This window comes from Blastomyces gilchristii (assembly GCF_000003855.2).
Source record: "Blastomyces gilchristii SLH14081 genomic scaffold supercont1.2, whole genome shotgun sequence".
Taxonomy (NCBI): Eukaryota; Fungi; Ascomycota; class Eurotiomycetes; order Onygenales; family Ajellomycetaceae; genus Blastomyces; species Blastomyces gilchristii.
This window is the reverse complement of record NW_003101681.1, coordinates 1,979,074-2,005,070: the sequence shown is the minus strand read 5'-3', so window position 1 is coordinate 2,005,070 and position 25,997 is coordinate 1,979,074. Positions and strand designations below refer to the sequence as shown.

The following is a 25,997-nucleotide window of genomic DNA, read 5'->3' as shown; positions in this document are numbered from 1 at the left end:
AGGACTGTCACTTTGATCTGTTTTATTCTTTAGCTTGCTCCGATGAAACAAAGGGTGGTTCCTCTTACAAGAGGTCTGCGGCCACCCTATGTAGGCTTCGTCTTCGCAAGTGGTGTGACTTTGGCACAGGGGGCCTGAGCGAGTCGTAAGACGGGGGTCGGCAGATGGACTGGAAGTGATAGGGGGATAGCAGGACGCTTTTTATGGTCTAGGGCGGGTAGAGGTGGCAGGGGTGGTAAGGGGGGTTCGGAGTGGAAGGGGTGATAGGGGTGGTAAGAGAGTGAGTGGTAAGATAGGTAGGGGGGCTGCGGGGTCACGTTACAGCGTTTTTTGCACGGAAAAGTTGGTTTTTCTTTAATATATAGAGAGATTCAAAGGTTTCATTTAGTATGAGCGATTTTTTGAGGACAAATGACAGCCCTAGTACAGTACATACTCTGTAGCTGTGCGGAGTACGCTTGCGTACTATATATGTACTGTACATGTACATGTACTGTCATGTCAGTCCGTCCCTGGCCCATTTCGTTCCGGAAGAGGCAAGCCGGCACGAGGGATGGACTTTTAACACCCTCCCCTCCCCGTTAACCGTGTACGGTACGTGACAGCTCACTCACGCCATCGAGGCGGTCAGGTTTAGGCCATGCATGTATCATGCTATGCCATGCCGGGCAAAAGGGTCATTCATAGTAAAAGAAAAGTAAGTTACTAACTAATATAACTATATAACTGTATCGTATCGAGTAATATATAGATATAAAATCTCCCAGCGGAAAAATAAGCTATATAACTATGCCAGGCTCAGTTTCACCGAAATTTACTCTGTATTTATTTTCCCCAGCTAAGACAGAGTAAATAGTTATAATAATAACTCACCCATTCCCCCGTGGGGTGGTAGAGGGCCACCGCCATTCAGAGTGAGGCTGTTGGTAAACCAGACACAACCTGGAAATAATATATTATTAAATGATTATTGTTTGAACAGTAGCTTATTTGGTTTCTTTTTCTTGACGTACGTTCGCATCGTGTGGGGGTGTGATGATAGCTAGATAGATAAAAGGGTGCTCCTCCTCCTCAACCATTTGGGCTGTTATTTGATTACATTTATTGAATATTTAACTATCTCGTTTTACGAGTAATACTCCTCAATTTCATATATATATATATATATGTGTGTGTGTGTGTGTATAAAGTATAATTAATTTTTTACATGTGTCCCCTGGGAGCTTGTTTCAAGAACAATCTATCTGTACCACCAACACCGCAACCACTCACTCACTCAAACTGTGAACCTAACTGAGTCTGTCACTCACAATCCTCACCATCCTGGACGCATTACAAGCCCTTACTTAGGTTACCATAACTCTGTACAGACACCGGATTAGACTTTTCTTTCATGGGCATCGGAATTCAATAATATTCTAATATTCATCCATCGCTCACTGCCTAGAGATATATCTGATTAATCACTCTCCATCATCTCCTTGCTCCTTGGAGAAAGGCTCCGGGGAAGAATTAAGAATTATTATTGGCAACAACAACGCCCGGATTCTGTTTCGGGCCGGCGTGGATGCCATCCATTGGATGGATAAACGGCCGATGACGTCTTCTTCATCTTCATTATTATCTTTCCCCGTTCTCCTTCCCGCTGTTGTGTCCTTGATGCGAAGGGTTTTTCAGAGATAGTTAATAGTTAATCGATTAGATTAGCAGAGAAGATGGATTTTTTTATTTTTTTTTTTTTTTTTTTTTTTTTTTTTTTTTTTTTTTTTTTTTTTTCCACCACCTTCCCAAAATCAATTCTTTTTCATTCTTCCGACGCCGGGAATCTATCTTCCTATCTGGCCCCCCGTGTTTCTCTCTCTCTCTCTCGGAAAAGAAAATATCCTTGGCTGACAAGGGCCAAGGAATGCGAAATGCTTGTTTCCCGCCCTATGTCGTGGTTCCTCGTGCATTTGGGGAAAAAAAAAAGAAAAAGAAAAGAAAACATAGCCATGTCTGTGCTTGCTGCGGGCTCCTATGTTTTTGTTCCGTGGTTTTCCCTTTTTTTTTTTTATTTCCCTTCTCATTTTTATTTTATATTTTATTGTGCGGGTCGTCTTTCCAAGCAGAGTCAAAGGTGGAAAAAGAAAAGAAGGAATTCTCATATTCCGACCGGCTCTCTATGGACTTCCTTCCCAATCTCGTCGACGGACGGACGGACAGACTACTTTCTTTTGATTCTAGGATTCATATATATATATATATATATCATGGTCGGCATGCTTGTGCTCTGTGGACGCTGAGGGACGTAGAGCTGGCTCCTTGCTTCCCATCGGGTACCTGTTGGAGATTCTGCAGAAATGGAGAGAAGAGTTTTGGGGGGTTGGGGAGGGGGTTGGGGATTGCGGGCGTGACAGCAAGCAATAAAGAATACAGAATAGAAGAGCAGACGAAACCGCAGCTGTGTGATGCGTGATGCGTGTTGCGTGTTGCGTGTTGCAACTTGCATGGTGTCATTTGAATATACTCCGCTGTTCTTTTGCTGAGACTTTTGCTTCCACACCCACGGTGGGTGCTCCAGCTCCCTTCTTTTGTTCATTTTCATTTGAAACGAAAAGTTTTCATGCTGTCCCGAGCTACTTTCCGCTACTTCTCCTCTCTTATATATGTTTATGATCCCATGTGGTTTGCATGTGTTCTACTACTTAATACTACTTACTCTCTGTGTGACCTCGGATGTATGTATGTCCGTTTACCTAACTATCTTATCTGTGTATAACTTTTTTGAGTATGCACGAGCACGGTTTATAAGAAATATAAGAATGCCTATGAAATCCAAGTTAATTGACGATGGTTAGGATAGGGTAGCGTGGCTAAAATTGCTAAGAGTCTTAAGAACATGATGAAGATATATATTCACGCGAATATTCACAAAAATGGTAGCAAATCCTCTACGAAAAATATAATTATGCAACTACCCAACGACAAAGACAAGAAAAGCGTCGTTGCCCATCGAAGGTCCAACCCACTCATCGATGCCTTAGTTCGTATTCGCTTCGTTCGTCTTGCGGTGTAGGCATCCGCGGAAGAAAGAAACCCAAGCTTATCTCCGAGATCAATTGAATTGACGAATCGTAGCAAAAATCACTCCTCACAAAAAATTTCACCCTATGATCGCATCGGATCATCATTCTGTGCCCTGCAGCAGGGAAATGGCCTGCTCACGAAGCTTGAATTTCTGAATCTTGCCGGTTGCCGTCTTGGGAAACTCGGTTGCGTCGTTCAGGAGGAAAACGTGTTTTGGTACTGTATGTGCACAAAGAATGAGGGGGGGGAGGTTTGGGTTAGTTGATATTCTTTCTGATTTTTCACAGGATACTAGCACGTCTTGTCCCTCCATTTGGGAGGGGTGGTGGGTTATCGGTGCTGGCTTGCTGCTTCGTTGCCAGAGGTTCTGCCTGGAACCAGGCTGAGGGAAACAGTTCCGTTGCAAGGGAAAAAAAAAAAAGCTGCTCTGGGGGGATAGTAATGGAATGCAGTAATGCAATTGAGAATGGCAGGAGAAATTGAGCGGTAAGTCACGTAAGTGGATGCAAGGAGGGGGAAAGCGATGGGAAAGTGCGGTGAGAGGAGTGCAATAATGGGCCTGGCTGACTGGAACCGACTGGCTGGAGTTGAAGATGTAGAAAGGCATCGCAGGGGCGCCAAAGCGTGGGGGAGGGAGAGAGGGGACCCGGCATTTCTGCTACAAATTCCACAACAATCTGGACACGCTGTAACTGCCAACCAACGCCTGAAGATATTATGATGTTGGGAATGGGAAGGATGTGGGATATGTGGTTTTCTTTTTGGACGAGAACGAACTGACATATCCGCTGCCATACGAAGGGAAGAGGAGAAGGAATCGAGAGCCCCTGATACGGCCGGCTTTAAAATGCTCAAAACAAGTAAGGAGCGTAAAAAGAGGGAGTCAGGCGACATCAACCGACGCCAGGTTCTCGTGATTGAAGGTGGGAGGGATAGGGAACATGGCCACTAAGCGGGCCAGAAGGAAAGAGAAGTGCAGTCAATGCATATGGGATAATTCTGGGGCGAATAGTGGCGGGGAAGCCTGTTGGTCAACAGTCAAACACAAGCTGCAGCTGATGTTATCTTGTATTGAAAATTTCGGTCTGAAAAAGTGCCGCGAAACACGAAAACCTTTTGTTAAACATACGAAAGGCGTAGCGGAGCTGGGGGACTGCAACTGAAGATGCGAGGGAGGCTTTTGTAGTGTGGAAAGCCCCAGGGCTCATGATGATAACGATTGGGTCTGAAATGGAGCTATGACCCCCTCGCTGTGGGGGAGCACCATTCTTGAAGAAGACGGTGCCGAAAAACAAGCACCACAAGCAACGGATGATCTGAAAATTGACAATCTTGGCGCATTTGGGCAGCCGGTAAAAAGACAGCAAACTGCGGGAGCAGGCCATGATATCGCACCTCATGGGTCAATTCCAGTCATTGGCAACGAAGTGGCGTGGAACGTGGAACAGAGTCATATTGTTGAAAGAGTCGTGGCCGGATTCAAGACAGCCACGGTTCATAATGGAATTGAGCCTCTAAACGAGAGTAGCAGCAGTTTCGGGACGTTATACGGGGGAGGTAGGGAAAACAAATAGAAAGAGGGGGGGTTTTCTTTTTCTTTGAAAAAAAGAATAAAAAAACAGAAAACTGACCCAGATGATGGCTTAGCTTCTTTCGAACCCAGTCTTTGACTTCATCCACTGTAATCTTCGCCTCTGCTTCTTCTCGTTGAACCACAAACGCAGCCACCACCTCTCCGTAACGGTCATCTGGAACTCCAACTACGGAAACGCTTGATATGCTGGGATGGGCAAAGAGACAGTTTTCAATTTCTAAGGGATGGATATTTTCGCCACCACGAATGATCAAGTCTTTTATCCGGCCAGTGATTGAGATGTATCCGTCCGGTGACATTGAGGCTTCGTCACCAGTCTAGATTCAGGAAGGCATTAGTTGAACGTTAAATAGCTGTGATGAAGATATCCCCATGATAATGTTAGTATTATTACGCAAAAGTCTTACATGCATCCAGACTTTCCCTTCCTCATCTTTCACCATCACCTCCGCTGTACGCTCTGGAGCACCCCAGTATTCCTTCATGACGAGATAGCCGCTTACGACAAGCTCGCCTTTGGTATCGACTGGGAGCGTTATCGTTCTATCATGAGGGTCCACCACTTTCGCTTCGACATGGGGCATGAGGCGCCCAACACTGGAGATTCTCTTTTCAATGGGATCATCCGTTGTCGTCATGGCGGAAACGGGGCTGGTTTCCGTCATGCCGTAGCAGATGGTTAGTTCCGTTAGATTAAGTGTCTTGTGGAGCTTTTTCATTAACTCTGCTGGGATACTGCTGCCAGCTGCAATTCCTGTTCGTAGGTGTTGGAATCTTTCATATGGCACCTTTCCCTCGTCCAAGAGATCCAGCTCTTCAACGAACATCGTAGGAACCCCATAAAGAGCGGTACATTTCTCTTCTTGGACTGCTTTGAGAGTAGCAATGGCATTGAAGGATTCGGCAGGAAACACGATGGCTGAGCCGTGGGTCGCGGTCGCCATGTATCCTAAAATACTTCCAAAACAATGGAATAAGGGTGGTGGGCAGCAGATGATGTCATTCGGAGTGAGCAGCATACGATCACCGATTTGGACGCCATTATTTAGAATCGATCGGTGAGTTAGGCAGGCGGCCTTTGGCATTGAAGTGGTGCCTGATGTAAATTGAATGTTCACGACGTCATGTGGAGAAAGCCCTTGCTGTGCTATGGGAAGCATATCTTGCGCGAGATCTGAAGATAGAGCAGAAAATGGAGTTGTGCATTTAAAAGATGTGGTGTCTACGCGTCCATCGTCATTGTCGACAAGAATGACCTTCTTTAGAGAAGGGATGGCTTGAGACTCGAGTTTTGAGGCAAGGAGGTTAGGAACTATTTGCTGAAGAAGGGGCAAAGTAGAGCGCGGTTCTCGTCGTGGTAGGTTTACCTCTGTGCTCATAATCAAGTGAGAGGCTTCTAGATGGCTAAGGGCAGCGACCACCTGGTCTACGTTGAACGATGGATTCAACGGAACCTAAGAGCATTTCGAATCGTGTTAACGCGCAAAAAGGAACTGTTTGTCTTGTCGGGGTAAGATTCCTCTTACCAGCACAGCTCCAAGCTTGAACAATGCATATATAACCTATCGGTTAAACGCAGTAAGCATTTTGACCTGTAGTCCATATACTAGGAGCTTTGACATCCGTATCATACAATTCCATATTCAGTACTATTTCCCAACGAAACAGCTACTCGATCACCCTTCAAAAGCCCACCTGCGGCCAACCCGCGGGCCAGCGCATTGCTCTTGCGGTCCAGCTCTTCATATGTTAGCCGTTGCGCCTGATGCCTCGATATGACGCTAAATAGGACCAATCAGTATAGGATGATGCGTGCCAGGGGGTCGTAGAGGGATAACGAACGCGATCCTGTCCCCGTATTTGGATACAACGTTTGCGAAATGTTCTCCAACGGTTTGCTCAAACAATGGGGGCTAATCACGAATAGAAAGGCATGCCAGAAAAACAGCCAGTGATGATGTTAGTACTGATGCTGAAAAACAATATCAAAATTAACCATAGACAAAGAGGACCAGATAGAAAGCAATGAAGCCAAATGCTCTAGAGAGCAGCTAAGCAGGCTTACTAACCTCTGAAGGTCCCCTGGCATGGCTCGTCGTCAGGAGAGATCGCCTTTGCACTTGGAGACAATAACCTCCAACTCTGAACCCGGCTATTCTCCCCCTTGCCTTGCAAGGAAGACGCCAAACCAAGGACCCGCGCATTGTTTTTACGGATGTGAACTGCCTGTATATGCTGAACCAGATACTTGTGAATGAAATGCTATCATATCATACACCGACGTGGGAGTTCAGGGTATGTGTACGCTCCGGCGGCAGCCAAAATATGCGGGGAAAGGCAACGCGCTCGGGAAGGGAGGTTGTGGTAGTATGTTGTTGTGCAGCTCCGTTAGGCGTACTCAAGAGACCCCAGTACGAATTTTCTCTGTGACAAAAGGCAGTCGTAGCGAAGGAGTATTGTTCTTGGGATATATATGCACCTTTGCTGGCGGCGCGCGGCTCGGCTCTCACGCAAGTTTGTGTGGCATGGCTGTGTCGCCGACCTTCATTCATGCCTCCGGTGCTCCGGCGACCCCTTGTTCTTCTGTGGACAGTGGCTCTGGTCTTTCCCCGCAGTCCAGAGCACAGCTTGGGTTATGATTAGGGGGGCATTGGTGAACGAAATGGGGGGATTGTGGAGACGCGAAGAAGACACAACCAGCGAGATAATAATATCACCGCCTGCCGCCTCGATCTCTTTTCTAAGCTTCGGTAAGTTATCTCCTACAGTATCATTTCTAGTTACGTTTTAATAGCAACAACGGGAATAAAACGCAGCACAGACAAGCTCATTAAGCTCATTATTTATACAACACCCAGTTTATTGGTTAAAGTAGAAACACCGTATCCCGAGCCCCTTCGCCGCCATACAGTATTGCCGGCATCCAAAGAGTGTTTGCCGAGAAACCTCAAAACCTCCATTCTTCCATCCATCCATCTACATAAGTTAGTTATTTATCTATCCATCCACTTGTCTAACTTATCTAGACAAACTTTGCTCCACACACAGGACCACAACAACCAGCAAGGAAAGGGCCTTGCCTCCCTGGGAGCCCACAGCTAACTACGCTTTCTCCAATCAAAAACGCCTCTCATAAATTCATAATAATAATAGTACCTAGTCATCATATTTATCCCGATCAGCAGTTTTCCGTCCGATACAGTCTTTCCCACTCCGCCCACCCGTGCTCGCTCCTGAGTTCCCAATTCCGATAAGGGTTATTCGGTGGCATGGTTGGTATCGGATGCGGTTCGCCCTGAGGTATCGGTTTTTTTTTGTCTTTGCACGCCCGTGACCTGCATAGACACTGCTTTTCTCTCCAGTACCGTTTGCCGTAGTGGACCGTAATCTCCTCGAACGCTTCGATGTCTCTCAGTGCCACCATCATCATGTATATTTGTTTTCCAATCGTGCGGGAGCGGAATTCTACAGATGGTTCACAGGAGTGGTTTACGAATCGAGCCCAATTGCCGTACCATTTGGGACAGATAACTGCCCTCGCGGTATTGGAAGTCTTGGCCGCGAGCTTCAAGCAATAAACTGGATCATACTGCAACCCTTCATTCTCGGATAAAATTTCTCCAATAAAGGCACCTAACATAGTATCCTTGGTGAACTTAGCTAGGGTTCGCACTCCAACCCCCCGACCATCTGCAGTTTCAATCAGCTCGAGAAATAAGGCGGGATATCGCGGATATGTGCAGTCACAGAGTGTGTCCGATGAACAAACGTCGCACTCTCCATCGGATGGCCGGCGTAACGTTGGATCATCTTGACATGTCGGATGAATTTTGTAATTCCCGATGTTCTCTTGATAGTTGTTTTCGAAACGACGTCGTTCCAAATGTTGGCGCTCGAGGTTGACCACAATCTCGTGCGGATGCAGCGTCTCTACATCCCTCCCTCCCGTCTTTATAGGGCCTGGAATCGGGCCATCGTAGGGGAGCAAGGCTTTGGTGTCTTTGGTGTCTAGGCGCCTCGTCTGCGCAAACGCCAGGATACTGACAAAATTCTCTTCCAGAAGCTTCTCGAAGGCCTCCCACACAAGATCTGTTTCCTTCAAAGCGGCACCCCTGAACACAATTGTACGTGCACATATTGAGAACACCTCTGGATCCTTACTGAAGCTCTTCCAAACACTAACCAGGCGTTTTTGGAGTCTCATGAGTCTCTCCGGTGTGTTCGACTTCTTGCGTCTCCTGAGCCGGCGAGAAAACGCCTCTCTCTCGAAGGTTGGTGGCCCTCTTCCGCCTTTATTGAAGTTCATGATCATATCCAGAGCCTTCGCAGCATGGTTCTGATTACGCTTGGCTTTGTATATCCTTTGGTCAGTCAGTACTCTCCGACTCGAACGAGTAGACGGGCAGTTCAGCCATTGGACATTGGCACACAGATTAATCTGGCGGTATAGGGCTTGAAGCAAGATTTTTGCCCTGCTTTCCGCTTGGAATCTTTGCCGTCCATCCTCAGTGGTGGTATTGCCTATTATCCGGGGCGGGTTGTCATTTGCCATTGATGTTGATGTGGCTGTCTTTGACTCGATATGGGTAATTCTACCCGTTGAGATTTTCCGATTTGTTGATACGATAGGCGGAATCCTTTCCAAGGTGCGGGTTTGATACTATATGATGTTGGATGGTATTGTTTATTTGGTAATGCCTCTGACGCTTCGAACTTGGGCGGTTTCGTACAAGGACTATGATGTTTTGTCGGGGTATTTTTTCTCTCTCTCCGGGGACCTTATCTTTCTTATGTATTGTTTCTCATCCATTTGCTACGACATGGGAAATCAGGTTTGATGAAACGAGAGAAACCAAGGACGGCTTTGTCAAAGCCGTCGGGGACGTGCAAAACAATCGTCAGGGGTTGGAAGGTATCAATTGCTGAAGGCGATTATCGACATAAAGGAAGATCCAAAAGAGCCCCTGGCGGCACTTGTTTGAAACAGGACCGCCCGAATTGTTATAACTGAGTTAAACTACTCCGTAGATATCTCCATATTGATACTTAATATCTACAAATTTAGCAGAAGTACCCGAAAAAGTAATGATTATTAACACCAGGATCTGTTGCTGATGAAATTTCCCTGAAAGATGGAAATATAATAACGCATGCGGCCTTATCAATGCTTCTTCTAGATGCAACATTCAAGAGAACCATCCCCTCCCTATATGAACCTTTGCCTTCAATTTACTGGTTTATAAATATTTAGATAAAGTTAGATAGTCTGAAACATGCCAAAGGCACCTTGCAAGCTGCCTGCTCATGGCTATGGGGAATATTGTTTGGTTTTGCTCTTTATTTACCGCATATCGGCTGTTTCTTGGCAGAGCTCCCCTTCCTTCCTGCAGCAAAGTCCGGACGGAGCTCATCATCACCACCTCAAACCAACATCACCACCATCAACCGTGTGCAAACAATCACCCAAACCAGTCAAGCCCAGCGCGCACTGTACAGCAAACCGACAATACTCCATGAGGAAAATAAAGCGCATGTCTGTTAGTCTTTACTAAGTTTTCTCAAACCACTGACTGCCCCGCGGCTAGCACCTAAGGGTTTGGCCTGAATGTTGGCTTTGCTTTGAACCTCTCCGCATACTTAGGCCGCCGCCGCAACAAGAACAGCAGCCCCAGCTATCTCCCCACCAAGAGCAAGCTCCAGTTCCGCCTAGTTAACCCGCAGACTGCTCCGAAAGCACCACCCTCTCAGTTACTGCGCGGAAGCCAGTGGCCGAGATGATGACCTCTGTCGATTTGCCTGAAGATGCGATCGAGAACTTTATATCTTTCACCAATGCGTCCCGCGAGAAGGCAGTAGCTTTCCTCGAGGTATGTAAAATAGGATCCCAGGATTGCCATGCCTTCTCTTCTTCGGACTTTCGTTGCCATCTTTCGTTTACGTTACACTTGCCCCAACCGTGAATTATGTTTTTCGTGGGACATCATCGCTAACGTTGTATGGTCTTTGGCGCTATATGATATGTCTAGGCAAATAACCGCGATTCCAATAGAGCTATCAATGCCTACTTCGAAAACCCTGATAGTATTCAGCCTGAAGTGAGCATCCTTCGTATACTCTGCAAGCTTCGCAGCTTGTTGGTTTAGAGATAGTTGTTGACTGATGTTTATATCAAGCCAACGGTAGCTTGGCCTATGCCACCTTCCAGCCAACAGGAGGGATATGGGTATCAGAATCAAAATATCCATTGTGAGTTCATATGGCTACGTTCCGCAAGCGATGGGATATCGTATTCCTGGCTAGGCGATCTACCAAGCGCATACTGATATATGTTGCTAGCATTTAGAATCGACTCCGATCCGGTTCATCCCGTTGGATATGGAACGGCTCCTTCACGACCCCCATCCAGAATAGGCTCTCGCGAACGCACTGATGAAGCCAAGGTAGGCCAACCGATCGAAGGCCTGCTGAATAAACCTGCTGGTAAGTTGTCGAAAAGTTCGTTGTCCGTAGAATGTTGGTCAAGGTTCTGACTAGTGTTATAGCGGGGACGGGTCCAAGTCAGCATATGTCTCTTGCGGAGCAGGAGGAGCACGAACTCCAAAGGGCGGTGGCTCTGTCGCTGAATGCAGAACTCGGTGGTAATGGTGATATTTCCATCGATGGCGGCGGTCAGGAGACCGGTGTTATCAACACTAATCAAACCAAGCTAGCGCCGGCAACCCAGAATCATTATGAAGAAACTGCTTGGGCTTTGACACTTCTAGAGCCCGCTGCTCGCGAAGTGTGTATGCATCCAGATCCGGAGGAGCGGATGAGGGTCAGTAATGAACCTGTGTTCCTTCGCCCTTCAGACGAGGCAGATTACCTAGCGGGCTTCCTTACGATTCTCCATTCAATTCCGCTAGCGAGGGAAGCTCTGCTGCTTCGGGATAAGGTCATCGATGACTATGGTAGTGACCCGCAGTGGTGGAATGGACAACCTATTAATCTTCCTAGCTTGGTGACTCTCGCCGACGATGGTTATATGGATGAAAGTGGGCACGATGACGTTTTACTCGAAGTGCAGAGACTCATGACGTTTTTGGATTCTACACATCGCGCATTTGGAAGCATCGATGCCCTTGCCAATCTTAAATCTATCCAGAGCTGGAACACTGAATACAATGTTGGTCAATTTTTGGAGTCGTGGCAACGGGCTGCCGTCGCAGCAACGCCGAATAACCAGCTAGCTACAATTTTTTCATCATTGGCCTATAAACGGCCGCTTTCTGTGGATGAAGAACCGATTGATAAAGAATTCTTGGCGTTGGAACTTCCCGTTCATTCAGACCTCGTGGAAACGCTGTACGATGCTATCGATATTTCAATGTGGCAAGATTCGGCAGACTCAGAACTTGATGATATATGGCTAGATCGTATTGGGGAAGTGTTTACTCTGCAGTTGAACTCTACGGACACGCAGAAATCCGTCGATGTTAAGATCCCTGCTGTGTGGTACCCGGACAGATATATGGAAGCGTGTAGGGACATCTCGCGCGAGATTCGCAAGCGCAGAATTGAGACCAGTGTGGAGGTCGATAAACTGCAGCATCTGATGCGACTATTCTCGGCATCAACGATTGACCATTCAACATCCCAGACCAGAAATACTTTTGATTTAGCCGTGAGTGCACTGCAAGTCGCGTCGCGGAACAACCTCGTAAATGGGTCTGTTGGGGATCCAGAGATGCAGGAACAAACCGTCGTGTCCCATGAGGCTGCTATGAATCTCACTAAAGAACTGAAGGCTCTCACGGAAAAGATTGATCAGAAACTACGATGTATGGAACATTTTTCACCCTTCCAAAAATGTTAACCATTTTACTAATACTAGCTACAGCGTTAGAGGAGAGGAGAGTGCAGGCCCTCGAGGCATTAAGGCGGTATTCGAAAGAGCTTACCACCGCGTCTAACGACCCAGCAAAACCACCACATAACAAATACACATTGCGGGGCGTTTGTACCCATCCTCATGTTACGTACGTATTAAGACGGCGTGAGATGAGCATTGAAGGAACCGACGAGCGCAGTTCTACGAACTCAGCGCCCGATGAGTGGCAGTGGTGGCGAATCAGTTTTTCCGTTGATGATGCCACAGCTCGGCACGCAGAATCTACGCAGACTCCTGTGGTGCCTTCGTTGCATCAATGTTCAGCTATCCCCCAGGAACTAAGGAAACCAAGGGTTCCTTTGCCTTCCAATATGGATGTGGCCGGGTATACGGTGCGGCCTGTCCGAGAAATAGAGGTGCTTCGCGCTGCGAAAGAAGAGGCTCGTTCTGTGTTGCTTGTATACGCGAACGAAAATGCGGTCAACTTTAAGGAGGGGCCTCTTCCGCCACAACTACAAGTGAGTTATCCTCTTTATTTATTTGTTATTATTTTTTTATTATTATTTTCTTTTTCATACGTAAGTGTTTATTAAAGTCTAACGCTGAACCCCAAATGATACAGGCATTTGTCGACGCGGACAATAAAGTCTTCGAAAGCGAACGAGAGGAATTTGCTCAAAAGCTCCAACAACAAGCTGAAGAAGAACCCGCAAAAGGTAGCGACAATTCGTGGCCTGACCTCGAACCCCTGGGCGGAGAGTTTGATGAGACCTCAAGTGCCCAAAAACAAACATCTGGGAAAGCTTCAGGCCTGGAACACGCACCCGCACCTTCTTCATCATCGGTGTCAGGAGAAGAGCCTACTGGAACCAGACAAACAGGTCGCAATGCGGCTGGAAACAGCAATCACAAGAAGCACTATTCGTGGGATGACCGGATCCCCGCTAGCCTCCTCCCGGAAAGTTCTGCGTTCGACAGCAATACGATAAATGTGTTCGACTATCAAGTCTCATCATTCCCTGACACGCCACCCAGTGAGCCGGAGGACAAGGAGCCGGAGATGCAAGAAAGAGGAGTTGGTGGTGGGGGAATGGCGATTCTAAGGCAGGCTGGTAGTAGTGGAAGTGGTTCGGTGAAGCGCTCAGTCCAGCCTGCTGTTTCTATGGGGCGGATCCAGGAGGAGATTGATGATGATGGTGAAGATGACAGTAGCGGCAATAGCCGCGGCCCCGGAGATATGCGGGTGGATTACGATAACCCGGCTAGCCGTACGGCGGGGGGGTGAGTCTGTATCATGTATGAGAGCAGTGGAGATCGGATGATCCTCTATATTGCGTAGATGATGATGATGTTTTTATTAGGCTGAGGCCCTACGTTCGTAAAGGTTTTGAAGGGAGCCCAGGATGCCTCACGAATTTTCTTCCGCTTCATTATTTCCCTTTTCTCTATTTATTGATTATTCACATATGATGACGTATGATCAGAACAGGGAGGGGGGTTCTCACTTATATTTTCGGATTTTGTTTTTCGTCTTTCTTCCCCATTCGGGTTTAACAGGGGGTAGGTATTTTTAACATTCCATGACATCTAGTTACTCATATTCATAGACCTACTTTAGCATAGTCATTATCAGGAGACCCTTACTTGGATTTTCTCTAGGTACTAGTAGGAGGTGACTTCTCACACTTCGCGAGGGAGTGCCTCAAGGTACGATTGTTCGCAGAGCCTTCATCTAAGACATTCTAACGAGGCCTACTTCCAGTACCATGGCACCGAAGTCCCGTGGATTAACCAGCTGCTGCGCAAGTGCATGCTGAATCGTGGTCATGATGAAACGTTGTTCGGACATCCTATCCTCAAACTTCCAGGTGTAGAGGGCAGAGACTTGGTGGTTAATTTCACTACAACCGAACGGGAGCTCTGCTAGAGGGTTATTGTGATGTTCCTGGAAACAAATCACGGTAGTCCCTCCATCTTATTGAATGTCAACAAGCCGATATATGCTTACAAAAGACAGTGTTCTCGAAGCCTGTTAAAAACTACAGAATGGAGTGTCAAAATAAACTTACCCTATTTCCCCGGCTGCGGATGTTTACTTGCCATCTACTTTTAGCACAGATGGTGCTCAAAGACTTTCTAACATTGATTAGGTACAGTCACTTCAATTAAGCATCCGCGAATGTTCAGAACCGGAGGATGAGCAGATGTGCAATTTGATCGAAGATCTTATTAGAGAGCAAAACTTGCTAGAAAATGAGCAAGAACAATCATCATCAGCCGATAAAGCTCAACTCTCAATACTCCGAGTTCCAGTGTCGCAAAAACTGGTCAACGATTTTGTTGATACTCTCAAGCTCCCCGGCAAAGAGCAGGATAAGTCAAAAGAATGCATCAGATGCCACTGCCCACCAATCTCAGCCCATCTCACATCGTGCCTACATATTTACTGTCAAGACTGTGCTGAGGAGACAATGATTTAGGAAGGGTATGTTTGTGATTGTGGTGCTCCTGTCGGCCAAACGATGTTCTGTGGGTCTTTGGAATCGCTCATTGCTAGGGCCACGCCCCAATCTGAAGGAAACCAAATTGTGCCGTTAAACCCTCGCAAAAGGTCAAGAGGGAAACCCAATACAAAGGGTTCTGGAAGCAGAGACCCTAAGGAAACGGTTATGGACTAGGTGGACCGTGCAGGCCATAAAATGCCAGGAACAAAATTAACAGCAATCAGCTCCTGCCTGGCGGATTGGTTCAGGAGATCCAGCCGAACAAAAGTGGTGATATTCACCCAATTTCTGGGAATGGCTTCTATTCTGAGTTCAATGTGTCAGAAAAATGGCTGGGGACAATCTGTTGGTAAGCCTATCTAAGCCCTAGTTTCTTCTGATCCTAGTAATATTTTTCTCCCAACTCACTCACTGGATCCAATAAAGCACACTGGCCAAATGCCACTTCGAGCACGAGACAAACATATTAGGACATTTTCTAAAGATCCGGCAGCCCGCATTTTGATATGCTCTCTCAGAACAGCAGGTATTGGGGTTGACCTTACAGCTACAAATAAATGCATCTTGGTTGATCTCTGGTGGAACGAAGCCATGGAGCAACAGGCATGTACATGTACATTAATTACTGTACCAGTCATCTATCTTTATTACTAACCGCATGCTAGGCATTTTCTCGGATTTTCCGCATTAGACAACAGAGGAACGTCGAGTTTGTCAGGATTGTAGTACAAAATAGCATCGATGACCGAATTCAGCTCATACAAAACGAAAAAACGGATGGAATTGAACAGGTGATTGGTTCTGAGGTCCTTACGTCACGGGATACACTCGCGAACCTTTGTACTGTTCTTGGAATTGAACAGGATGACAGTATGGAAAGAGGGTATAGATTTATTTCGGACAAGGAAGCCGAACGGAGGCATGAAGCAGCGCCAGTTACTGTGTTTGATGGCGAGACTGGCAAGGCACCCGGACAAGCTGAGGCTGATACCTGTGCCAGCGCGGCTAGCAACATTAATGGCCTCGCAGATTCCCGTAGCAATCCTCCCGGTGTTGGGAACGTTAAGGATACGGAGAGTACTGAGAGCTCTGCAGATAAGGTTGGGGATGTTGGAACCATTAATGATGGCGAAACCTGTGAGATTGCTAGCATTGGGGGTGGTACCCTTGCTAAAGGCACCAAAAGTGTTATTGCAAATGGCACTGGTGAGCCTGTCGGGCCTAGCCAAGCTACCCGTGAGGTGGGTTCTGATGTGTCCAGGGACCTCTAAAGATGCTAAGTTTGCGGTAGCCAGCGAGGGCAGTGACATTTTCGGCATTTAGGGGCCGTTGAATCTGGTCGGTCCGGAGCTACCTGGGTAGGGTTAGCTCTGGGTTTCAATCCCGAAAGCCCTGAGGCTACCGGAGACTCCTGAAAAGCTGAATCGCAATTAGGTGAACTGACTGCCTGTGCACATGAGGCTCTAGTATTTTCATTGTGGATTCCTGTTCTTTTTTCCTATTGTCTTTTCTAGTTTTGTTCTACAAGCTCAGAAATGGACGGGGCTAAGACTCTTGTTCGCTCACCAACTATTCATTCCTCTTTAAGTTGATGCTCACGCATGAAAAAGCCAATATAGTTTATGGACTCATCCGAGTCCTACTTTCTTTTTGTTCAGTTTTCTTTCTGCTTCCCTGCTGGCGATGCTGGAAGCTTTCTGTGTTTCTCTTCAAGTTGGGAAGACACTTTGTGTTCTCCTCTCGGGAGCAACATGCGCTCATTCCCTTTTGTTTGCCGATACTGCATAGTACTGGACCCCCTAGATTCTCTTCAACATTGAACTATTCCGGGACACAGTACAGACGGCAGGCGATGATTTGTTTTTAACCAACTTTGCAAGTTTTGTCTTGGTTCACGAATTTTTAGTGGAGGCGCAAGGCCCGAGTTCGCATTCGGGTTTTAATGAGCCGCAGAGAAGCGACTCCTGAATACAATTGAGCTTCGTGAAATCTTATATTATGAATTACACAATATCCGCGAAAAGCGGAGGAAAATGAATCATCAACGTTATAAGGTACGTCTGTATGCAAGCAGTAAATAATGATACTGAAAACGCGCCTCTGGTCAAATAATTCAAATCCCAGCCCTGACCGACTAACAATCCTACACCAAGCATGATCTCGTATATCAATCACAACTATCGAGGAAAGGGAAATATCGCGTGTGGTGCGTTTCGGGATTTTGATAACCGAGCATCGTTAGAAGCAATGTGACGAATAATCTTATATCTCCTCGATCGCACAGTTAGGATGCAAGACGTACACAGCTCTTTGCTCCTGTTGCAGTTGCTGTGAGTTGTCGGACTCGACCAGGCCTTCACCGCGGATGAGCATGAGGATATTGTCCTGTTGAATTGCATTGCCAAGTTAGATGTCTAGGTTCCAAATGCTTATCAACGGGGCAGAAGGCTGGATAATGCCAAACAAGACAAGTAGAAGCAGCTAACCTTAACCATCCTCTTGAGTACTTTAACGGCCAGTGACCGCTCAGCTTCCATCTCCTCCTCACTGTTCAACTCCGATTCAATCTGTTCAAGATACCAAACTATCAAATCCTCCTGCTCCACCCCTTCCCCTGCATTGGCCTCATCATCGTTAACGCGCCGGACAAGAATGTTAAGAATTCGCATATATTTGTCGTATGTAATCTTCGTTTTCTGTGTTTGAGGCTGCTGTGTTGTAGCACCAGGTCCATTCACATGATCGTCATCATCACCTGTGCGCATCGGGCTATCTCTATCCCTATCCCAGCGAGGAGTGCCATCGCGAATCTCAGAGGAGTTATTGGCAGGTTGGTCACCAGCTTCATCATCAACCTCCACGTCATCTTTTTCAACGGTAACAATGCTCTGCCTGAGAAGATCGAACGCTTCGCGGACGAAACTAGGAACGATCTCTTCAACACAGTTGGCCTTTGCAACTGCTTCAGATAATCGGATCAAACTTTCTAGCTGTCTGACTGTAATGCGATAGCTACTTCTTCCGAGTCCACCTTGAGCGTCGTTGGCACGGAGTTCCTTGTATTTCTCCACGAGCAACGCCTTGGCTTCTTCGGTGAAAACAGGTCGAAAGGTTCGGGCAAACCTGATATACCTTTGCAGCTGCTCGGTGGTGAGGTCCGGTTCGACAGCATCGTCGCGGTTCATATGGACATTGACGATGTGTTCAGCGAGGTTTCTATCCACGGCCTCATTGGGGTCATCACGGATAACAAAGAAAAGATCAAAGCGACTCATAATAGGGGCGCTGAAATTGAGATTTGCCCGAAGGGTGGCTTTGGGGTTGTATCTCCCACCGATTGGGTTTGCAGCGGCAAGAATACTTGCGCGTGCATTAAGGGTAGTGTGAATGCCGGCTTTAGCAATGGAGATAGTTTGTTGTTCCATTGCTTCGTGGATAGCGACTTGGTCGCTAATGTCCATCTTGTCAAATTCGTCGATGGCGCAAATGCCGCCTCCGTTCTAGATACTAAGTGTCAGGATCATCACACCAAACAGCCAGAGGTTGTAAAAAACAGTAGTCAGAAACTCACCGCAAGCATCAAAGCTCCAGCTTCTATGGTAAACTCGCCAGTCTCTGGGTCTTTGACGACTGAAGCAGTTAACCCAGCGGCTGAAGATGCTTTTCCACTAGTGTATACAGCTCGAGGGTTCAGTGAACAGATGTACCTTTCATAATGTTAGTCGAGTTCGGTTTATAAGGGAATTTTCAGATGCCTCACTTCAAAAATTGACTTTTACTCGTGGAAGGGTCTCCAACTATGCATATGTTAATGTCTCCACGGATTTGCATGTTTTCCTGTTGCGTGGTTTTGGATACTCCGCCAATTAATTGCAATAGTAAGCCCTTTTTAATAGCTCGGTGTCCATAAATCATGGGAGCAATCGAGTCCACTAATCGCGAATAGATGTAGTCCGAATGAACTAATTTTTTAAGATCCTGTACTTCGTAAGGCGTAAGTGTTTCGAGTAGTCGGTCCTGCGCCTCATCCTCGTAGGTTTCTAGCTGGTCGGTTTGATTCAAGGAAGCAAGGATGTTTTGTGATTGGCCATTCAGTTGCTGGGAAGTTGGGCGGCCAGGAGTGGTGAGATCAGGAGTTACCATACAGGCAAGGAACGCGAGACGATATGTGAGGTCGCGAACGCCCAGTGATTTCAAGCCGCTCACTCCACTTCCACCGACGTCACTGCCGCGAAAGTTCCCATTGTCTCTAGTAGCTTCTGGTCGGACACCAGGGAGACCTAGCTGGCTAACGTCCGGGACAACAATAAGTGTGCCAGTGAAAATACACCTCTCTCCGGCTTTGGCTCGATCGACCATCTCTCCTCGTAAAATAATGTCCATCGTGCGTGGCATGCTACCTGTTGGTATTTCATGCGACGATTCCTGCAACTTTACTTTCTGCCAGTCGACAAACGTGCTCTGACGGATATCTAGTCGCCAGCCGACACGATTCCCACATGTCAGATTTGGGCATTGTGTGGGTTCAGTATATTTGAATGTCTGTTCCACTTCTTCAACAACTGCGTTACAGCCCTCGCAAATGAAAGTGCCTAACGCAAGTTCTGGGCGAACTTCAGAAGTTCTTGTCACAGTCCCAGATATTGAAAGCAGCTTCCCTATCTGAGCAGTTCGGAGTTGTCGCAGTCTCGAGACAAGCGGCAGGTTGTAGAAAGCCAATGAAAACACCTTGTCTGTTTGCTGGTGCCTTGTCTTTCCTGCTAACGAGTCAGGCTCCGTGCTGTCGACTGCTACGGCTGACGTGGCGGCCTGGGATGACGTGCTGTTTATCTGTCTATGCTCTCTGAAGTACTGGGGTTCGTATTTGGCAATAAGATTGTGGAGAGCTTTGGTCAGGTAAGGTTGGAATCGGTAATATTGATTAGCAATAGCATCAGCCAGAATTTGGTTTGAAAGGGAGGTTAGGTGTGTAAAGTCGACGTAGAGGGTGGAAAGCTGGTATCGTTGTAAACCATGAATTTGCGCAATGTAGTATTTGTTGCTGGGTATTTCGGACGACGGAGGAACGCCTGAGGATGAGGGCTCTTCAACATGTGTCTCCAATAATTCTTCGAACGCTTGTTGCACTTTTTCGCCTGCAACATCCTGGACAGGTGGAGGTCCTCTCCCGTAGAGGGGATGTCTTGGGTGTCTAGCGAGGGAACCGCCCGGGCCAACAACTTGATCATCTGCGAATCCCTCCGCCTCACTCATTTGGCCATTGCTTTCTGATGGAGCATGATGTCGGGAGCTGGGTGGTTGATCTGAGGACGGAAACGGTCTTTCCCTGCTTCCTGGGTTAGAGCCCAGTTCGGACTGTAGAATGGCGTCAAACAGACTAGACATGGTGGCTATCAACTCTAATATCAGGGCACTCCGTTAAGAGGTGCAAGAACAGTTCGTTAAGTGCAAATTGTCCCTCTTAAAGAAGTTCCTGGAGCTCGATCAGGAGCATAACGAAGGGCGATTGGGACAATTGGGCTCTTGCAAATGAAGCTCAAAGTAAAAGTCCAAGTGGGAGCGAAACGCGTCGGAGTCGCGAGCGCGTACAGGAATTACAACGGGCCGGACGATCACGCGTAAAGTGGTTTGTGTTGGTGATTACTAACGTAATCAACCACCTAACGCTCGTTTTTGTTGGTGATTACTACACCTACCCTAGTCACGTGCCACCCCAATCTATCCATTTAGTGTAACTCGTGTAGTTAGATTACAACACAATAACATTATTCTTCAAGAGATTATGAAGCCCTTCATAAGCAACAAATAACTGTAATAATGTGCTAAATTGATATTTTTATACATTATTACAAGTGTGTCTAGATGATTTATTAATTAATTAAACTTATAATGAATCTGAGATTGAGTGAAAAGTCTAACTTAATGAAGAATTACATATTAATATATAGAAGAAGAAATTCACAAATATCTGAAGTATAAAAAGAATTGAGTATAGATTTATTAATATCTGTAATAAACTGAAAAGTAACTGTCTCAGAGATGTTTGAGCTGAATGAAATTATCACAGAGAAACAGTCTGATAAGTTTAATATATATAAAAACTCAGTTGAAGATATCAGTGAGATGTCAGATAATGTAGAAAGCTTAAGTAATCAGAATAATAATAGCTCAGTGAGTAAGAAGACTTATATAAGACTAGAAATTACAAGACTTCAGTATGAGATTAAGTAGATAAAGATTAGTAGAGATGACTCTGCAGATAATAAGATAAAAGCAGATCTGACAGAATATCTTTAATAAAAAGAGAAGATATCTGTTATAATAAAAATTCTTGAAGAATTCAAAAGTTAAGTAAGACTTATTAAAAGACTGATAGTTCTCACTGAATTTATTAACTACTTAATATAAAGAGAGAAAATCTTTTTAACTATAAAGTAGTCTGAAATCAATGATATTCTTGAAGATAATAATCTTAATAAGAATATTATTATAAATATATAATATTTCTGAAAAGAATATAATCTTTGATTATATAATTATATATAATCTGTAATTACTCTGCAGATCAAGACTTATTTCACTATACTTAAGAAGTTCAAATTATCAGCTTATACTCTATAAACTATTATAGAGAATAACTTTTTCAAGAGATCTGCTATATATAGAACTTATTTATTTAAAAAGTTTATTAAAATAATTTTTAAAAGTAAAGAATTTAACAGAGCTTTTATTAAATAATTAATTATTATCAGAACTGATTATATCTGTCTGAGATATAAGATTGAAGATATCATATTTTTTAATAGATTACTTACAGAAGTTAACAGAAATTGAGTCTCATTTATAAGAAATTAAATGAATTAAATTGATAAAGATAATACTCAATTCTTAGAGAATGATTTTATAAGTCTGTGTTATAATATTCTTTTACAGCTCTCTGCTGTGAATGAAGTAAATACTGATATATCTAGAAATTCTATTAATAACATGTAAGATAAGAATAAGAAAGATAAGAATAAAGATAATAATAAGAATAAGAACACTGAATTTAAACCTGAATATAGAGATAATAATGCAAGAATCTGCTATTATTATCAAAAGATTAATTATATTCAGACTGACTATTGAAAGAAATACTCTGAGAAACATTCTTCAAACTTCAATATAAATAGAAATAAGAATAAAGACAAGAATGCAGAGAATACAGATACTGCTTCTATTTATAATATTATAAAGTAAGTATTTTGTATTAAGAAAAAGACCTATATAAGTAATCAGATAGAAAAAGATATCTGAATTCTAGACTCTGAATCAGATACTTATATTATATCTCACAGAGATCTTATCATGATAAAATCTCAGAAGATGAAAGTAATATTAAAAATGACAGATAAAACAGTGATCTCTGCTACAGCTATAGAAGATATAAAGATTTCAGTAAAAGAGATAAATATACTGTTAAATAATATCTGCTATGTTCTGAAGTTAGAAGTGAATCTTATAAGTATAAGTAAGCTTGTATATCAGAGTTATATCTATAAGTAGTTAATATATAAGAATAATTATACTATATTGATTATATCTCTCAACTGTATGTTCTTATTTACAGCAAGATTAAATGAGAATAATATCTATAAAATGAAAAGATCAGTTATATACAGAGACTTGATCTGATTTACTATACTCAATGATGATTTTAAATCTGTGAATATATTACAGATAAAAGATGACATAATATTAACACTATCTGAAAGAAATAATACAAAGATTATAGAACTTATAATGATGTAATAATATTAAAAGCTAGAATATCTAAATTCTGTAAATATTGTAAAAATAATAGTAGATTCATGTCTAGAGATGAGAATTATTAATCAATGAGCTTTATCATTCTGTAAAGTCTGTATTTAGATAAAAATAATATATTTAATCTTTGCATCTATAATATAAGCTGTTAAGCTAGTAATGAGATTCTTCATTAATCTGACAGAGAGTGAAAAAACACTTTTTAACAGAAATAACACTCTCACTAGAGAGAATGTAAGTTACTGATTGAGTATAATAAATAATACAATCTGTTATAGATAAGTAATTCTTATAATAAGAAAGAAAGAATCTACTATAAGATTAATAAACTTTATCACAGATATTGAGATAACTATATAATATTAAGTTAAAACTCTATACTGAGATGATGAAGAAGAGTTTAAAAGTCAAGAACTTAAGATCTACTATCAGAGTAAAGAAATAACATATGAAATGACTACATCTGATACATTATAATCAAATGACTCAGTAAAACATATGAATTAAATAGTTATAGAAAAGATATGAAGTCTACTATTTAATAGTGAATTAGAAAGAGAACTTTGAGATGAAGTAATATAAGCTGTGATTATAATAATCAACATATCTTCAATATCAATAAAGATATTTGAATATAAGAAAGAAACATTATTTATATCTTTTAAAGTATGAACTGAAGTACAATCTTCTGTTCATTGAATATAGAGATAAAGATACAAGATCTACAAGAAGAATTTGAAAGTATTGAATAAGCTCACAGATAGAACTGGCAGTAAGAAATAATAGCTGATTGAATATCAAGAATTATATCAATATCATATGTGAGATTCTGTTGCACATTGTCTTGAGATTGTATAAGATATCATATTTAATGAAGCTCTTGACATAAGTATAAATACACCTGTAAATACAGTAAGAGAATTTAATGAATTATCTAATAAATTAAACATTCTGAATATCAGAGAGAAATGACAGCACTGCTTACTATAACATCTAGTGAAGAAAAAGTCAGATATTTTGAAGATAATTATTAATAAGAACTTAGAGAGTATAATTAATTCAATCTATCTTTTAAATAATAAGACACAGCTTATTATGAATGAAGAGTCTGAAGACTCTGTTAATAAGAATGATTCTATTCTAAGTGTTCTGACAGACTAATCAACTATACTGACAGAAGTCAAGAGAAGCTCAGACTGAGACTATTAATATAAGACAATGAAAAAGAAGATTAAGATATTTGAATAGAAGAAGATATATATTATCATTAAGAAGACTCTGAAAATGAATATTCTTACAGATAAATAAGTATATAATCAGAAATTCAATAATAAGAGAGAAATCATTCACTTTAAAGCTCACTGAGTGATTAGAGAGTTCTTGCAATAGCAGAGTATTCATTATATAAGATTATATACTGCAGTGATATCAGAGTCTACATCACACAGTCTATTCACTATATCAACTGTTAAAGAATGAAAGATTAAATTGATTGACTATATATCTGTGTTTTTAAATGATATACTATCACAGAATAAGATAATCTATATACAACTGCTTACAGATGTTAAGCATAGCAGAGAGAGCTTGATAAGACTACTTCATTAGAGTCTATATAAAATGAAGCAAGTTATAAGAGTATGATATTTTCTAGTAATAAAACACCTCATTACATTAAGATTCAAGATATTATCTTATGATAATAAATTTCTATATTACTCTGTTTACAAGATCTATCTGATATTGTATATTGATGATTATCAGATAATGAGATCTTAAGAACAGCAATTAGACTGAGTATTGAGAGAGATTATAAAGAGATTTGAGATAAATAATATTAAAGAGATTAAGTCATATCTTAAAATAAAGATTAAATATCAGAGAAATAATAATCTAGCAGTTACACAGAGCTGTTATATTGAGAAGATTCTTGAAGATTTTAGTATAAATAAGATGAATCCTGCAGGAATCTCAATGATGATGAGTATATAACTGAAGTTTTCATCTGATGAGAATAATGAATTGAATGACAACTTTACAGCTACAAGATATTGTCAAGAATTGAAATTATTACAGTATTTAATCTCAAGCAGCGCCAGCGTGGCCCAGTTGGTAAGACTGGTAACCAAGGCCGCACACATTAGGGGTGCGTGGGTTCGAATCCCACCGCTGGCACCTGCCACTTCTTACCCATGAAAGCCCCCATGTAATAGGGGCTGAGCCTAATTAGTAAGGCTTGGTGCGGGGTAGAACTCTCTACTGCAAGCCAAGCCACTAGTTAAGCGAGATCCTGCGAACACCCACCAGGGCCGGCATGGGGTGCCAATGTCCCACTATCCTACTGTGCACCCGTCAAGGTTCTAACGATATAGAGTCAAGCCTAATGTAGTGGTTATACACTACTTAAGCAAGTCCCTAACTAGGGCCGTCATCGGAGCCTAGCTCCCCCCCAAATACAGGGAATGATTTTGAAAACCACCTGACTAGCAGGCCTAGACGCGCATCTAGGCCCTAGACAGGGCACCCTGATAGGCTAGTGCCTGCAAGCTCACTGCCAACCCCTAATACTGGCAGGGAGGACTGCAGTCATCAAGCCTATGATTAGTCCCTAACACGGGGCGAGGCCACGACGGCTGATTGGTAGGCCTATGGGCATCTAATGGGGCCGAGATCAGCAACCGGAAGCTTGGTGTGTACGCCACCAAGTGGGCGGTGGCAGCCACTAACTAACGCCCCTGGAAATTAGTGGCTGGCCCGAGAGGACGGACGCGGTGGTCGGTTAATTATAGGGGGTTAAATGTAATTAGCTTAAGGTGCATCCTGCGGGTGGCTAGCGCCCGTAGTCTTCAAACTCCAATTCTCCAGCTAAATGTAAACAGAATTTGAATCCTCAAACTCCTGTTAAGATTAGAGAATTGAGAAATGACTCTGGTGATAAACTAGATATAATGCAAGCAGTTGAGATTTCTACTTTTCAGAACAGTTATAATCTACTATCTGATGATAGTGATTAGATTCTACTCTACTCTCTTTTAGTATGAATATACAACAAAAACAACAAAAAAAGTTTAAAAACTCTTCAAAAATCACATTTATTCAAAATAATGTGGATAGAAACTCAAATTGCATTTATTCTTGTCTTCAAATTACATTTGAA

At 43.4% G+C, this 25,997-nt stretch overlaps 5 protein-coding genes and 1 pseudogene across 6 annotated transcripts; 3 read left to right on the top strand and 3 right to left on the bottom strand.

Annotated features, from left to right (window-relative positions):
- Positions 1-4,469: 4,469 nt before the first annotated feature.
- Positions 4,470-6,864, bottom strand: BDBG_01126 (AMP-binding enzyme; the record flags this gene model as incomplete). The annotated part of the gene is made up of 7 exons (XM_031720196.1): positions 4,470-4,580; positions 4,726-4,977; positions 5,068-6,114; positions 6,187-6,222; positions 6,294-6,441; positions 6,503-6,573; positions 6,730-6,864. 7 exons carry the CDS (start codon positions 6,862-6,864, stop codon positions 4,470-4,472), a joined length of 1,800 nt encoding a protein of 599 aa, XP_031576270.1.
- Positions 6,865-7,838: 974 nt separating this feature from the next.
- On the bottom strand, positions 7,839-9,408 carry BDBG_01125 (SET domain-containing protein; the record flags this gene model as incomplete). The annotated part of the gene is made up of 1 exon (XM_002628171.2): positions 7,839-9,408. Exon 1 carries the CDS (start codon positions 9,210-9,212, stop codon positions 7,839-7,841), a length of 1,374 nt encoding a protein of 457 aa, XP_002628217.1. The 5' UTR covers positions 9,213-9,408.
- Positions 9,409-10,434: 1,026 nt separating this feature from the next.
- On the top strand, positions 10,435-15,010 carry BDBG_01124 (ubiquitin interaction domain-containing protein; the record flags this gene model as incomplete). Its single annotated transcript, XM_002628170.2, has 11 exons — positions 10,435-10,527; positions 10,687-10,755; positions 10,834-10,906; positions 10,997-11,140; positions 11,203-12,480; positions 12,540-13,048; positions 13,153-13,811; positions 13,892-13,904; positions 14,190-14,237; positions 14,293-14,421; positions 14,681-15,010. 11 exons carry the CDS (start codon positions 10,435-10,437, stop codon positions 15,008-15,010), a joined length of 3,345 nt encoding a protein of 1,114 aa, XP_002628216.2.
- A 352-nt stretch (positions 15,011-15,362) lies between these two features.
- BDBG_01123 (DNA repair helicase) lies at positions 15,363-16,305 on the top strand (the record flags this gene model as incomplete). Its single annotated transcript, XM_031720195.1, has 3 exons — positions 15,363-15,383; positions 15,461-15,637; positions 15,700-16,305. 3 exons carry the CDS (start codon positions 15,363-15,365, stop codon positions 16,303-16,305), a joined length of 804 nt encoding a protein of 267 aa, XP_031576269.1.
- A 10-nt stretch (positions 16,306-16,315) lies between these two features.
- Positions 16,316-20,692, bottom strand: BDBG_01122 (minichromosome maintenance protein 6). The gene is made up of 4 exons (XM_031720194.1): positions 18,795-20,692; positions 18,606-18,741; positions 17,521-18,534; positions 16,316-17,419 (listed from the first exon to the last, which is right to left on the bottom strand). Exons 1-4 carry the CDS (start codon positions 20,417-20,419, stop codon positions 17,297-17,299), a joined length of 2,898 nt encoding a protein of 965 aa, XP_031576268.1. The 5' UTR covers positions 20,420-20,692; the 3' UTR covers positions 16,316-17,296.
- A 4,242-nt stretch (positions 20,693-24,934) lies between these two features.
- Positions 24,935-25,015, top strand: BDBG_16299 (annotated as a pseudogene). Its single transcript has one exon. The product of its transcript is annotated as a tRNA-OTHER (tRNA).
- Positions 25,016-25,997: the final 982 nt, after the last annotated feature.